At 53.7% G+C, this 14533-nt stretch overlaps 4 protein-coding genes across 4 annotated transcripts; 1 reads left to right on the plus strand and 3 right to left on the minus strand.

Moving 5' to 3' along the window:
• Window positions 1-579: 579 nt before the first annotated feature.
• Window positions 580-3473, plus strand: BDP81DRAFT_88325 (uncharacterized protein). The gene is made up of 5 exons (XM_060596443.1): window positions 580-959; window positions 1078-1155; window positions 1301-1873; window positions 1994-2607; window positions 2720-3473. Exons 1-5 carry the CDS (start codon window positions 829-831, stop codon window positions 3448-3450), a joined length of 2127 nt encoding a protein of 708 aa, XP_060450811.1. The 5' UTR covers window positions 580-828; the 3' UTR covers window positions 3451-3473.
• A 1250-nt stretch (window positions 3474-4723) lies between these two features.
• Window positions 4724-5662, minus strand: BDP81DRAFT_88336 (uncharacterized protein). Its single transcript, XM_060596444.1, has 2 exons — window positions 5161-5662; window positions 4724-5036 (listed from the first exon to the last, which is right to left on the minus strand). Exons 1-2 carry the CDS (start codon window positions 5578-5580, stop codon window positions 4965-4967), a joined length of 492 nt encoding a protein of 163 aa, XP_060450812.1. The 5' UTR covers window positions 5581-5662; the 3' UTR covers window positions 4724-4964.
• Window positions 5663-6446: 784 nt separating this feature from the next.
• Window positions 6447-9461, minus strand: BDP81DRAFT_307865 (uncharacterized protein; the record flags this gene model as incomplete). The annotated part of the gene is made up of 6 exons (XM_060583394.1): window positions 6447-7121; window positions 7192-7452; window positions 7507-8075; window positions 8134-8437; window positions 8487-8830; window positions 8888-9461. 6 exons carry the CDS (start codon window positions 9459-9461, stop codon window positions 6447-6449), a joined length of 2727 nt encoding a protein of 908 aa, XP_060450813.1.
• Window positions 9462-11289: 1828 nt separating this feature from the next.
• Window positions 11290-14440, minus strand: BDP81DRAFT_416456 (MCM2/3/5 family protein). Its single transcript, XM_060589532.1, has 4 exons — window positions 14348-14440; window positions 13177-14254; window positions 11910-13145; window positions 11290-11855 (listed from the first exon to the last, which is right to left on the minus strand). Exons 1-4 carry the CDS (start codon window positions 14350-14352, stop codon window positions 11601-11603), a joined length of 2574 nt encoding a protein of 857 aa, XP_060450814.1. The 5' UTR covers window positions 14353-14440; the 3' UTR covers window positions 11290-11600.
• Between the last annotated feature and the right edge of the window lie 93 nt (window positions 14441-14533).

Raw genomic sequence — 14533 nt, forward strand, 5'->3', positions numbered from 1 at the left:
TCCGTTATTTTATCTCTACCAGCACAAGGTAGCGATAAAACTCGGACATCAGATGGCATAATGTTAGCATGCGACTGACTAACCCTTCTGGCTTTTTTTTTTTTTTTTTTTTTTTTTTTTTTTTTTTTTTTTTTTTTTTTACGCAGTCCAAGGAACAGACCCCCGTCGCAAGAAATCAGATCGAGACTTGGAGACTTGGCATCGATCGCGGCGTGTCCCTCCTGCATGCGGTCGCACGTGGGAGTTTTGAGACGACTCAGACGAGACGCCTCTTTTTGTCTTGGTGCTTGTTGATTGCCTGCTAGTTCGGATACATTTCGGAGACGCATTCATGGTAAGGCAGGTTATTTGGTGTCTTTGGGACTTGCGTCGCGCTTACATGCCTCCCACGCTGGAAGGATCACCTACCTGGGCATGTCGCCGGGTTTTAAGCTGCTAGTATAGAGGCGTGGCCGCCCACCGTTTGCTTAACAATCGCAAACCCGCGGTACTCAGTCTTATCCCGGACCGGGTTAACGAACTTCGAGTTCATCCGTGATGACGACCTCAACTTGTGGTAGAATCCTAAGCTCTGTTACTATCAGACGCCAAGGTCGCGTCGTACATAAGGCCATGCACTTTGCTCTGAGATATTCCCGGTCGTCTACTGTTTAACGAATTCACATGCTTTTTATTACGTGGTCTCGAACAAGCTGCTCCCATCTCCGAACGTCTCCCACGCCGCATGCTTACACCGTTCGATCGAACCAAGGGCAAGGGATATCAGAGAGCAACCTCAAACCAAAGCCAGGTCAAGATTGGGAATTTTACGGTACTTGCATGTAAACGATGGACCCACAACTACTGCCCCCGAGGCCCGACAGTCCTCCGCGCCGGCTCCGCGCCTGCGCGCCTTGTACCCGGGCCAAGGCCCGCTGTAACTTCCGCGAGAAGAACGCTCGTCAGCACCTCTGCGATCGGTATGTTTGCCTAATAAGACCTCGTATGAGAAGCCATATCCCCGGGTGTCATCTGTGGAGGGATTTGGCTGTTCAAAGACCATGTACACTGGAACTGACGCGATGTGACGGGGTTCAGATGTGAGCGGCTCAAGATTGACTGCTCGGCCAAGACGAGGGGCGTAAGAAGGACACGGCAGATCAAGCCTCTTGTCAAGTAAGTTTCATCTCCCATGAATCTCGGAACGTATCTGGTGCCAAGTGTTTGATAGTTCCTCCTCACTGGGACGCTTGGGAAGAGTGGCATCTTGAGAGCACAACGGCCGTGATCCAAGACCTCAACTAACACATAAACACCACAGCCGCGTCGCAACACTAGAACAACAAATAGCCCACCTCGTCACCCCAGAAAAGTCTCCAGCGGCCTCGACGCCCTCAGCAGAAACCTCAACCTCAACCCCCTCAACCTCCTCGCCCCCCTCACACTCAAACTCACACTCACACCCATCAGCTCCCCTCATCCAAAGAAACCCCCCAGGCCCCGTAACCCACAACCTCCCCTCCTACTACCAGTCCTCCTCTTCTCACTCCCCTTCCTCATCCTTGGTCGTAACCTCAACGGCAACACCACCCCTAGGCCTAACCTGGTCCCAAGCGTCAAACATCCTCGCCGACTTCCGCGCAAACTTTGTCCCCAACTTTCCCTTTATCCAGATCGACGGACCAACCGTGGAACCGGGATCGGGATCGCCGCAGCGGCTCGCGCGCGAGAAGCCGTTCCTGTTCCGCGCCGTCATGCTCGCTGCCGCGCCGGTGGGGAAGGCGAGGGCCGAGGCTATGCATCGCGAGGTGTTGGCTGATATGGGGAGGCGGATGATGCTCGAGGAGGAAGGGGGCTTGGATTTGTTGCAGGGGGTGTTGGTTATCATTCTGTGGTGAGTACGTCCTTTCCATTGGACTGACCTTGCATCACGTCCCTCGCCGGCGTCTACTGGGGTCCTCGAGGATATCCTCAAGAAAGAGCAATCAACTGACAGAGTTACTCCGTACAACAGGGCAGAGTGCAGATACTGGTTCGACAAGCAAATCACCCGCCTAGTCTACACAGCCCTGGGCTACGCCCACAGCCTAGGCATAACCAAACCCCCACGCTCCCTCCTCCAACCCTCGCCCTGCCGCCCCGGCTCCCAATACCCAGCCCAGCAGCAATGGCAGCAGTGGCACCAACAACAGCAACCAGAAGACTGCTTCTCCAACAAAGCATCCCTCAGCGCGACGGAACACCATACCCTCGAGGAACAGCGCACCTTTCTCGGCCTCTTTTGTGTGGTGACGTCCAATTGCGCGCAGTTCTCACGCAGGCAGAATCCTCTCCTTCACTGTCTCGGTTCGGATGGCGGACGTAAGTCGTCTCAGGGGCAGCAACAGCTCGGGTACTTGGACGTCTGCTACGAGAACCTCGCCGCGTCCGGGAGCCTGGAGGACCGGATGGCGGCGAGGATGTTCAAGATGGCAGCTACCTCTGCGCGCGTCGCCGACGGGTTCGGCCCCGTGATCGACGGCGAGCGCGGGAGAGGGATGGGGGATGGGTTCGAGGAGGAGGTTGGGCGGATTCGTGCTGGTGTGGAAGATATTTTGGAGGGACTTGATCCGCGGGAGCCTTCTCATGGTAACACTCCCCTTCCCCCCCTTTTCCCCTTTATCCCAAAGTCCATCATGGCATATACAGAAACCTCCTCAAGAAACCAGAGCAAGAAAAGAAAACTAACACTCCAAAACAGCATACCTCAACCTCCAACAAAAAGCCCTCCTAGTCCAACTCTACGAACCAGCAACAAAACCCCCAACCTCCTCCTCCTCATCTTCTCTATACCCCCCAGCCGTCCCAAGCACAACCTACCTCCACGCAGCCCTCTCCGCAGCGAAAACCTACTTCGACGCCGTCCTCGCCTTACCACCAGAAGCCTACATCTACCGCACCTCAGTCGACATGGGCCTAGCCCAAGGCGTCCTCGCCGTAACAACACGACTGCTCATCCTCCACGGCGTAGAGGGCTGGGACCTACCCCGCGCGCGTGCCAAGATGAACTTCGCTGACGTCTGCGATAACTTGATCGCGTTTCTCGGACGGGTGCTACAGACGGGCAGGGAGAGGATGGGACGGCTGAAAGAGGAGACGTGGGTTAGAGGTGGTTGTGGCAGGGCGTATAATACCGTCGAGTTTGACTGGGATGATATCAGTGGGGGCAGCGACATTGATGTAAGAGGTTCCATGTGCGAGGACTTGATTGGGAAGATGGGCTGGATCAAGGATTGGTATGAGACTCGCGTTCGAGCCGAGGATAGCGGCGTGACTACCACAGCTGGCGGTGGCGGCGGCGGGAGTGAAGCGGCGAATAAGGAGTTGATGGAGGAGATTGCGAGGATTTGGCACTGGCCTGCGGACGCGGCGAGTATGCCTATGTTTGGGGGATTGATTAACCCCTTTGATATCTGTTACGACAGTATTTGACGAGACACCATGTCCGTTTACGATTCCCAGCCAGAGAATTAATGGTTTACGAGCACAGAGGTGCATTCACCGTGCCATATCTATGTAAAGAGATAATAAAAATACAGAATCTGGGTATGCCCCGAATTTCATCCGTTCGCTTGTCGTTGCGCCATGGTAATAAACAAAGCCAGTCGGTACAGTCTGTCGTAGCATACGGTCTACCACCCCCGTTCCTTGGGCCGTTCCTTGGATCCGGGCCATCTTTAAGGGCCCTATTGGAATCTTCTGTCGCAGAGGCACACACGACCAGGTGTGCCCTGATCATTGCTTTCCTTAACACGCAGCCTCTCACTCAGAGGAAATCCCATGCAATCAGCATGGGTAGCGCCACCAACAGGAATAAACAAGCGATGAGCGCCGGAATGACGGGTGGCACAGACTCAGCTGCTTCCTCGAAGAACCAAAATAAGTCGGCTAGCGGTACAAGAATTACTCTACGGAGCAGATCGATGGCACTCCGTGAACGACGGCAGCAACGACAGCGGGTCCAGAAGCTGTGGCGGTAATTTACGTCGTCGTGCTTCGGTGCTGAGAGAGCATTCCGTACATCGGCACTCAGGTCCGGTAATGAGCGAGAAGTTGGCCTGCCTGTGGTTTCTTGTCAGCACGAGAGTTCGTGATAGTCCGTCCTTGAGAAATGAAACAGATAGATGCTAGAGCACACGAGAAAGGTTGTGTGATGGACTGATTCAGTGGGTGAGATGGTGGGGACATCAACGGGGTTGAGTGGGCGCTTGTGGACAAAATAAGTGGAGGGCCGGGGGAGAAGAGAAGATCCCGGGAATGTAGGATTAGGCAAGTGGGTAGGGTTGGACGCCGGATACTCACTGAGGGGGTTCCGGGGCGGCAGCAGCGACCGGCTGCCGTCGGGCGGGATTTCCTGGGTCCGGCCCTTGGTTCTGGCATAGTAAGCTAGCTAGCTGTTAGAATACCGACAGAAACGCATGATAGAGAGCCACGGGTAAAGATGGCGATGAAGAGACGTACGCATTTTCCCTCACTCGAGCGGTCTTGTAGGCGGACTTTGTCCTACTCTCGAGCTCGGTAATACCGGTCGTGGAGCGAGGCTTTCCGTGGTAAGTTTGGACGTCCTTGTTGCCCCCCCGTCGGCTGCTGTTCAATCGCAAGAGCCGGATTGTAGATGTTGATGATGCCAGAGATGAAGGGCTGGCATTCCTCAATAAAGGGAGAGAGATTAGGCGTGGAAAGGAATGTTGCAAGCGGAATTGCTTTGGTGGTGGTCCAGTTTAGCTTGGCCCCCCTTCGCCTCCCCCTCGGTTTCTGTTTTTTGTAGGTATCCGTACAAGATGGGGCCAGGAAACGTGTTGTACGGATGATTCAATTGAACAAGGCTCTTGGACCTCCTTTGTTGTCTGATGTGCGCGAGATTCCGAATCGACTGGTATCAATCTGAAATGAGAAGACTGCCTCGCAACGTCGAGCTGATTGAGTGGGATGGGATGCCAATGTCGCTATGTGGATGCCAAGACCAAGGGCCTGGGTGTTGATGCGGTGGGTGGTGCACGAGATGCAACCAAGTCTCTCTGCGTGTACAAAGTAAGGACGAATATTCGCAGATAGCGGAAAGAACTGATGAGGTAAGGTAGGTGATGCAGCTGATGTAGAGATCTACAGCCAGCTGCAGCGTGAGGGATCCGTACTCCGTACTTGGCAGCTGCGAAATAATTGTGGATGGGAAAGGGAAGCGAGGCGAGAGGCAAATTGGTGGATAACCTCAGATACCTTAGTATCCGTACATGTATCCGTACCAAGTACAGAGTAAGTAGGTGTCAAGGTGAAGATTGAAGGAGAGAAGCCACGGGCGATGCTTGATGCCAAGAAATCAAAACAGAAGGCGTCCAAACGTGGCTGCTCAACCCGCACAGATGCCGCTGCAAGCGTCGAAGGATTTGGATATGTTCCTTCTTTGTTGCCCTGGGTTTCTCTGTCCCCGTGCTGTGTGCAGTGCTTTGGTGCTTTCCCGTATAGCGCTTGCTGTGCTTGCTGTACAATCTTTTTAGAGTTTGGCGCCAAAGTACACCTGAACCCCAAGGATTGCTGTGTAATTGTTAGCTCCTCCTCCCCCATTAATGTCCGTGTTTTGATTGATTGAAAATGCTTGGCATGGAGATGAAGAGGTGAGGATAAGCCACAATCGCTAGTCCCGCGTGAGCATAGGTCCTAAAAAAACGGATAGGATGGGCGGCGAGGCTGGCTAGTGATCATCACAGAACCAAGGAATCATTCAGAGTTTCTGACTACACTCGAGTCTCTAGCAAATGAAAAAGGAGGGGGGGGATGGGGAACGGGTGGTAAGGCATTTCTTCTCCGCCGAGAAATGCCAGTTGGCCAAATCATGACTGGGTGCCGCCCGCCCTTCGGCCGGGTTAGGTGAGATTTCCATTAGAAGATTCAGGAGGACTGATGAGGGAAACCTTCAAGTTTGGAGGACGTTTTGCACAGCCTCCTTTTCTCGAACGCCGTTGCTTGCCGGAACCACCTTGTCGGCCCCGGTGGGTGCGTGCGATTAATGCCGCCCAAATTTGCGCTTCATGCCGCGAGGTGACAGGTCCAGTCCAAGACTCCAAGACTCCAAGGTGAGTAGGGGGGGGCGGCGATGAGCACAGGCCCTAAAGGTAAATACTAAACCGCCAAGACTGACAGAGGATAACAAGTTGTGACGACCGAGTTGCAGAGTTGTATATTTCTGTATACGCCTCATGTACAAGAGATGATATTACCGTTACCCAAGTGGCAATTGTCTGAAGCAAAGCGCTTCTCAACTATAGCTCCGAAACAGAATAAGTGCCCGACTGGGCAGCCGCTTTCCATACCAAGGTATCCAACGTCAAAACACAATTACCTCCAGCCCTCCAATCAGAAGTATCCAAAAGATCATTTGCCAAGGAAAGTCATCAGAGCCAGCACAGCTAGCACAGCCAGCATACCTCCGCTCATAACCATGTATTCCTCGTGCTCAGCCTCTTGTAACTACTCCGCTCCTGTCCATGGTACCCTGTATCAGCAGACGAGTCCTGCTTGGAATACTTGCCGCGCCACGGCCTATCGTTCGCCTCTTCGAAAAAGTAGTGATTCGCACCGCTCGTGTACGCAACCCGCCACGGCACAACCAGATCCCTCTTGACAGGCCCGCCGCCGCAGCTGCCCTTGAGCTGCTCGCTCGGCGGCGAGTTGACGGCCAGCGCAAACAGGTTCTGCGGCTCCGTGAAGTCCGTCACCAGGCCGGAGCGGGAGAGGAGGTAGGCGAGGCAGATGATGTTGATAACAAAAACGAGGGCGAGGACGAGGTAGAAGCACTTTTGCCACTCGGCGCTGTGGCCCGAGGTGTACTCCTGCGTGCGGATCGAGGCGTTGAAGGGGTCTAGGCTGCCCGGTGCGCCGAGCTGCATCTTTTCGTGGCGCCAGTAGTGTTCGAAGGGGGTGTTGAGACCGCCGATGATGAGTGTTGACGAGGCGTAGACGGCGAGGGCTTCGGCTACCGAGGGGAGGAGGGGGTTGAGCTGCGGCTCTTGGAGGACGAGTTGGGTGAGGATGCGGGCGTTGGAGGCGTTGTTGTTTTGGGCTCCGCCGTTGATGTCCATTGACAGGCGCCATTGATCCGCAATGTTCTACACAGAAACACGGGTGAGTAATTACGAAGTAAGTAACGAACGAAAGGAGTTGTTAGGGGCTCCTTACCCTCCAGTCCGTCACGGGGGTGGATTCCGTGACTTCGGTGTGGACGTTGGTGTAGCTGTCCGTATCGTCGGGGTCATCGCAGTGTGCTTGCATGTGTGCTCCAGCTGTGCCCGAGATGTTGAAATGAGTTGAGCAGTTAGGTGACACCCATGATCTCATTTCGCAAAGAGTATAATCCGTAATGGAAGCTGACTTTGTGAGTAAATAGATAGCGTCGCTCACTACCGATGTGTTGGTTATCATGTTGTAGTCCTCAGGGTACTATCGGTTGCTATTAGCCCTTTCTTCCTTAATGTGCTCATCAGGATCACTTACAAGCGGGAACACCGGCGGCCGTCGCCCATAGTCCTCGCCCCAGCGAAAGATTTCATCCACCGACGTTCGATTCAGCCACTCGGTTTCCGAAGGGCCGGGAACGTATCTCTCCCAGTCCGGTGGACCAGTTTTCTGGCCTGGAACTGTCGTGTGGTCATAGTAAAATTCGGCAACGGGCCACGCTGTATAAACCAGTGGCTCCAATTCCTCGGGAGACATGTTGACACACATGACGTTTAGTGCCGGCGAGACCACGCTCGCTCTGATGCCGTATTCGCCGACGCCTGACAAGTCATTCGGCTGAAGAATCTTGTTGACGGGATTCGTTGCTGCATCATAGACGCTCGGGTGAGGCATTGCAAGTGTCACATTGTTAATTATCCTGCCGAAACGCTCGTGTTGCTCAGTCGTGTTACTATAGGTCGTCTCAATCCAAGTCGAAGTGAGAGTTGTGTTGTCGTACAGCAACGCCGTTCCAACTGGACGGTCTTGAACATCAACAGCAGCACTTGTGCCGTTGCGATTGATGGCTTCCCAGTCCCCTAGAAACGAGACCAAGTTGCGATATGCTTTACACAAGTTGTCAGCATCACTCAAACAGAATATCGCCATCAGATAGACGCCTACATTGACCGGCATATTGCACTTCAAGGCAAGCGTTTCCAGCGGTATCAACACCCAATGGGTCACTATCTCGCAACGGTGTCGGGCAGGTTTCACGCGCATAAGGGGGGTTCATGTAGGACGCCAGGACATAGCCGCTCAATGTCTTGGTTTCCCAGTCGCCGAATTTGAGTTTGGGCGTGATCATGGCGTCTGACGCGGTCGTGTAAAACGTTGAAGCAATGGTTGCAACGAGAGACACTACTCCGAGAAGGGTCATACCGGCGTACGGCAAAGTCTCCCAATGTGTAATCAGAAATCCAGGTTGCTGTCAAATGTTAAGACTTGTCCGGCAACACGACACAACCTTGACTCACAATAACCCAGTTCCTCATTGTCATCTCAGCCAAGGTCATGCCCTCTGACCTTCTCACGAATGCGCGGCGTGTCAAAACCTGGCCGATAAAGGTAACAAACACGGTCACGAAAGATATTTCAATCGTCTTGGCGAACATTGCGCATACCAAAGATGCTGTTGCCGGTAGGATGCCACCGCTTGATGAGATCTGGGGGCCCCAACGCGGCTGCACGATAGCCACGACGAGCCAGAGGCAGCTCAGTCCTGTGGAGTAGAATGAAAGAATCAAAATGGATATTGAGAGCCAGTTGTGCTTCTTCCTGTGCACATCGTTCCGTGAGTCACAATAGGTCGGCGGACGGCCTCATTTGCGTGTCAGTAGTCACTCGGGATGGGCTAGCTATACTGGGCACGGCTTACCGAATCTCTTATAAAATGCTTCCTCGTCGTCCATTGGATCAGGCTCTTCAAGAGAATTCTCATCACGTCTTGTTGAACTTTGACCAGACGTCGTTTGAAGCGGTCTGACCTGTTGCCGATTCTCCTCCTTCCCTGGAGTCGCGTGTCCTAGGTCTCCCATTTCCTCCGCCTCTATGAGAGGCCATGGCTTCGAAGACTTTGGCGGATCGTCCCACGCCATTGATGTTTTGCGCTTTGAAGTTGCTGTGTGTTTCCCGTCTGGAGACGACCAAGATGATAGTATGGGCGAGATTATGTCTAGATCTGACTCGGGTGACAACGGTGCGGCTCGACGTTCTGTTATTCGTGGTGATGCAGGTCCAGGCTTTGGTGCACCTAGAAGGCCTTGGTTGGAACGAGGCGTGGCGGGCGAGCTGCTCTTAGAACCGACGGGGACGCGTGCGAACGAGACTTGGTTGGTAGCTCCTTCCACTGATATGCCAAAGGGGTCTCTTCCGTAGAAGCTCGACTTATCAGATTGAGATGGGGCGGTGCTCTGGTTATGTGTAGTGCCGTTGATAGTCGAAAGGTCCATGTCGAAACCAGGTGTCATTGGTTCAAAGCCATCTTTCCGGGGAGGTGATGATGAAAGAAAGCTGTTTGGAAAAGAAGAGTTGCCATCTCGCCTTTGCGAACCGAGCAGGTGAGTCTCCTCCGCCTCGGGGATGGGGTCTATGGAGAGGGAGACACGACTACTATCGGTCTCTCCCATGATGGGTGGGTACCAAGGAATATCAAGGTCTTGGTGTCACTACAGGGCAAACATTAAAGACCGACGATGATCCAATGAGACATGAAAAAGGGCGGTGATTCCGTCTCTCCAAAGATCGGCGCAGCGTCTGGTTCTGACGTCGAAATCTTTGGATAATACGGGAGATGGATCCTTGGCCCCTGTGAATAAGAGTTGGTTCCAATCGGGGGTATGTCGGCTGTGCCGACAGCAAGTCGAGCAATGCTTCTCGAGAAATTGGCGGTGAAGGTGATCGTCTGGACGTCTGGACGTGCGGTGGAAGCCAACGTCTGTTGAAGCCGTAATTACGTCGCGTACAGCGAGGTCTTGGTGTTGCGTAGCACAAGATGTGACACGGCGCAAACAAATCAGAGTGTGCTATATGAGACTCGCAAGGAGGTGTGTATGAAACCTTGTTGGCTGGGTGTTGGAACCGTTTGTCGTCGTCTAGTTACGTTTCCTGCGACAGGAGATTGACGGAGTTCAAAGGGGGATCCTTCCGGGACGCGGACCGCAAACGGGTGTACAGGGAGACCAAAATTGGCATGCGAAAAAAGGAATAGAATGGTGCATATGAGACCTCGTGGTGTTTGTGAGACCAAAGGTGAAAACAGGGAGAGGTATGATGAAGCAGTTGAAACATGAAACCAAATGTATTAGTTGTAAAGGGGGAAGAGAGGCTCTCTGAAGCTGGTTCCTCTTGAGATTAAACCAATCTCAGCTTGTGGCCTCGGCAGGAAAACCGGATGGCATCGGGGAGGAAGAAGACTTCTTCATATGTGAGAGCCTCGACCCTCCTGGCCCACCTCGCCTGTCGTGTCGAGGATCACTGCTTCAAACTCGCAGGGAATCTAGGTAGAATATGCAAGAAGCCGGCGCGGATCTTCGGAGACGTGTGATGAACCTCTATCGCTGAGTCTATTCTCGCTCTTACCTAACATAACGGAGCTCGGCCAGGGGGTGTTTGCTGGGAAAGAAGGCTAGCTTTCTCAAGCAACGGTGCATGAGCTGACGGAGAGAAGGGGGGTTGGAGGGGCTACAAGCGGAAGAAGCGAGGGTCACCGTCGCCCAAACCTGCATAATGTCCGGGAGGTAGTGCAAGTCTGGATCGCGGCGCGGATGAGGCCAACAATGGAAAGACTGTTGGTTAGGTCGGCCAGGGTGGCCGCATCCCGGAATCAAGGCTTGGCTTCGTTGGTTGGAGTCGTGGAACCTTGTCAGACTCTTCTTTTTCAGACGAGGCCGATGCAAGGGAGACGAACATGACGAACGTGGTTCGAGTGTAACAATATGTCCAAAGAACATGCCCCCCCCCCCTCCCCCACGTCCATCCAGCTTGCGCTCATCAAACGGTTTGAGCTCATGTAGCGTACGATGCAGGAGATGCGAGATGGGGGGAGATAGAGCGAGGCTGTGCGGCTGCGGCTTGCCGTTCATGATCCAACTTCCAAGTTGTGCACCACACGTTCTCGTCACCTGCATGATGCCGCATTCTCCTCCGTGTTGTTTCTAATTTGGACCATCCCACCGCGGCGGAATCGTCCTAATCAAGCTAGCCCACCCACCGCTTGTTGTAGACCTTTCGGTCGAGGTTCTTGGTAAATTTCTCTTGTCACCACTTCAAGATAGTCATCGGGTTACGGGCACGAGCAAGGTATTCAACAGGCGATCAACCACGAGCTGCCCTCTCCCAACAGATCGAGCGGCGCAGTGCTTGTACGTGGGAATCTTTTCGTCTCATTTTGATTTTCATTACTCTGTAACCCTGAAAGAAAGAAGCCACTGCTTACAATATCCTGATATCATCTATCAAACACCCTCCCCAGGATACATGCGCTTCGCCTCTGCGCCGATCGCCGCCAGCCTGCCTTGCCAGTACACGTAAAGGTCCGCCCATGGTGATTAAATGCACAACATCATAGCTCTCAAGAAAGAATCAGCAGCTTATGCTCGGACTGCACCTGCTCGTCTCGACGCCTGGCTTCCAGCGCCAGCCCTTCTTTGAGAATTCGGCTTGTTCAATGTGTACTTGGCGAAGGCGCGTGCCAATGCCTTCTTGCAACTGACCTTCTGGCTTCCGACGAAACTTTCGACAGTTACGGCAATGGCTCTGTCAATATCCTCTGCCTTGCAGTACTCCGAGAGTCTCATCTTTGCGAAGGCCTCGCTGATACGGATAATGGCTTCGAGATGACGTACCTGTAGTGATGTTAGTTGGCTTGTTGTTTCGGGGTGTCATTTGGAAAGACTTACGGTGATGGGATATGCGCCAGTTGCCAGGGATTCTCTTCTCATATCGGCGAACAGGCGCGCAACCTTGTCTTCGTCCATGTTGTACAACTTGGGACTAACACGATCGCGCGCATACAGAATGTACTTGCGGAGGAGTGCCTGAGGGATCTCGCCCTCCTTTCTCTGCATTTCTGCTTGCGTTTCCTGGTTCTCTGACTCGTGCTCGACCTCCATCGAATCCTCCCCGGGTTGTGATGTCGATGGATGGCTGCGGCTGTGAGAACCAACGATAAACCGAGCAAGACGCTCGTCCTCTTCAGGCTCAACTGTATCCCGGACGACGCAAAGAATGTCGAAACGAGACAAGATAGGCTCTGTGAGTTCGACGTTGGCGGAGAAGGGGATTGTTGAGTTGTATCGCCCGCCAATAGGGTTGGCTGCAGCAATAATACCGCAGCGAGCCTGAAGAGTCGTGACGATACCGGCCTTGGAGATGGAAATAGTCTGTTGCTCCATGGCTTCGTGAATTGACGTCCTGTCCTGGTCATTCATCTTGTCGAATTCGTCAATCAGGCAGGTGCCCTTATCGGCAAGCACCAAAGCGCCGCCTTCGAGAGTCCACTCGCTCGTCAGAGGGTCTCTCCGGACACTGGCCGTCAGACCAACGGCACTGGCTCCCTGTCCCGTTGCAAAAACGGCACGATGAGCCGTCTTTTCCACATACTTGAGGACTTGGGACTTCGCCGTACCGGGATCACCCAGCAACAGAACGTTGATGTCTCCACGTACTTGGTGAGAGCCTCGTCCTACTTTCGCAACACCTCCAAACAAGGATAGCGCCACCGCAGTTTTGATATCATTATGGCCGTAGATACTCGGCGCCATGGAATTGACAATCTTCTCAATGATACCGGGTTCGCGAGACAGCTTGCGGATCTCATTCTCATCCTCTTCAGTCATGCGGAAGCCTGCAAGTTGGTCGTGAGACTTGACAACGTTGTTTGCCTCTAGAATAGTGGCGAAAACAGGGAATCCGTTCCTGCTGTTCAACTGAGCGTCGTAGTTATTTCTGTATACGCCAGTCACCTCAATCTCTTCCCCAGGCTTGGCCTTGTCGATAAGGTCCCAGAGAAGGATGACGTCTCGGTGGCGAGGCAAGCGACCTGCTGGGACTGTGCCAGGCGACTCCTGGAGGGTGAGCTTCTGGTAGTTGCGGTATACCGTCTTCTCAGAGTTCAGAGTGAAGGGGCCTCTGGACTGGCAGGCTTGGGCAGTACGAAACTTTAACCTCGGTGTTCGCTTCTTGTTGGAATGGGCCGAGTGTGACGCCGCACTTGGTGCAATCGAATTTGACATACTTGAGCTGAGGGAAGACGCCGGTTCTCTTCGTGACAACTCCACTGACACGCACCAAACAGTTGAGGTGTGATTGACGAAGCTGTCTCAGGGTATAGTGAACGGGAAGGTCGAAAATGCGGACGTGGATTTCGGAGTGGATACGCTCGTAGTCGGGGTAGTGAAGGAGCACGACATCCATGGCAACCTCATCGAAAAGCTTGAGCATCTCGGAGGGTGCGTTGGCCAAGAAATAGGCAAGAATTGCCTTGGATGTGGAGAGTTCTTCGTAAGAGACTTCAAGAGACTCAGCGTTGATCTCACCAAGGGTACGAATGCGGTTTCCGTAGACAGAGGAGCCGTGGTCGTCGGTGTACTCTGTCAAGAAAGCCTTGAACTCTCTCTTGATGGTCCGTTGCACGAATGGTTGGGACACCCATTCCGTCAGACTAGCCGCCTTGACATCCTGCAGGGCCTCGAGAGAAAGCTCTTCATCCATGATGTCGGCATCCATGTCTTCATCGGGATCCTCGTCGTAGCGATGGCGCCGACGTCGGGGTTGAGCCGAAAGATCGATGTCGCCTTCGTCATCTTCTCCAGGCAGGAACGCGGCAGGAACTCGTTGGCGTCGAGCAACTTCTCGGTCTCTGCGGTTGAGCGTGGCCTCAAGCCGCCTTCTCGCAGCTAGGTCCATGTCTCCATATTCGCCTTCGTCGTCGATGTCGAGAGCTTCGTATCCATCATCGTCCCTAGCTCTGTAATCTACCTCGAATCCCTCACGGAAAAGGTCGACTTCGTCTTCGGCCATTTCATCAAGTTCGTCTAAGTCATCCTGAATCTCCGCGTCGTCCTCAATGTCCTCGTCGTCGTCCCCACCATGTGCCATGAGAGGAGCAGGAGGCGATGAGGGCATAGGACTCGAAGCTGGGCCGATTGATGAGCCATCGTCGCCATTTGTGCGACCACGCTTGCGACTCGATTGTGCGGCCAGTCCTCTGTTGGCAGAGCTGGGGTTGCTTCGAAGGGGAGAACTGCATAAACGGTTAGCGATGAAGTCTTTTCCTCGTGTACCACAGTGGAGCGACTCGTGTCAGGGCCGACTCTAGCAATAGTGTGAGCCTTACCTCATGGTGGCGGTGTGTCAAGAAGGCTCTGTGAACTGGATCGACTATCCTTCTAGACTGCGGAGGTTTGCGACAAATTCGACAGAAGCGGATGTGAAGAAGAGGGGGGATGCAGAAACGGGGAGAACTGGGAGTGGGATGAAATTACTAGAGGGCCCCATCCACGTCGCCAGGGGGAATCGCGTC

The sequence above is a fragment of the Colletotrichum phormii genome (genome assembly GCF_030913505.1).
Source record: "Colletotrichum phormii strain CBS 102054 chromosome Unknown BDP81scaffold_2, whole genome shotgun sequence".
In the NCBI taxonomy this organism is placed as follows: Eukaryota; Fungi; Ascomycota; class Sordariomycetes; order Glomerellales; family Glomerellaceae; genus Colletotrichum; species Colletotrichum phormii.

What these genes read in the sequence shown, in the direction of transcription:
- BDP81DRAFT_416456 (XM_060589532.1), bottom strand. An exon ending in AACAAGAAGCGAACACCGAG is followed by an intron (nt 13,146 to 13,176) that starts GTTAAAGTTTCG and finishes CAAGCCTGCCAG; the next exon opens with TCCAGAGGCCCCTTCACTCT. An exon ending in CTGGCGCATATCCCATCACC is followed by an intron (nt 11,856 to 11,909) that starts GTAAGTCTTTCC and finishes ACATCACTACAG; the next exon opens with GTACGTCATCTCGAAGCCAT.
- BDP81DRAFT_88325 (XM_060596443.1), top strand. Translation starts at nt 829, where the DNA reads ATGGACCCACAACTACTGCCCCCGAGGCCCGACAGTCCTCCGCGCCGG. An exon ending in CGTCAGCACCTCTGCGATCG is followed by an intron (nt 960 to 1,077) that starts GTATGTTTGCCT and finishes GACGGGGTTCAG; the next exon opens with ATGTGAGCGGCTCAAGATTG. An exon ending in CAGATCAAGCCTCTTGTCAA is followed by an intron (nt 1,156 to 1,300) that starts GTAAGTTTCATC and finishes TAAACACCACAG; the next exon opens with CCGCGTCGCAACACTAGAAC.
- BDP81DRAFT_88336 (XM_060596444.1), bottom strand. Translation starts at nt 5,580, where the DNA reads ATGGGGGAGGAGGAGCTAACAATTACACAGCAATCCTTGGGGTTCAGG. An exon ending in AATTATTTCGCAGCTGCCAA is followed by an intron (nt 5,037 to 5,160) that starts GTACGGAGTACG and finishes TTGTACACGCAG; the next exon opens with AGAGACTTGGTTGCATCTCG.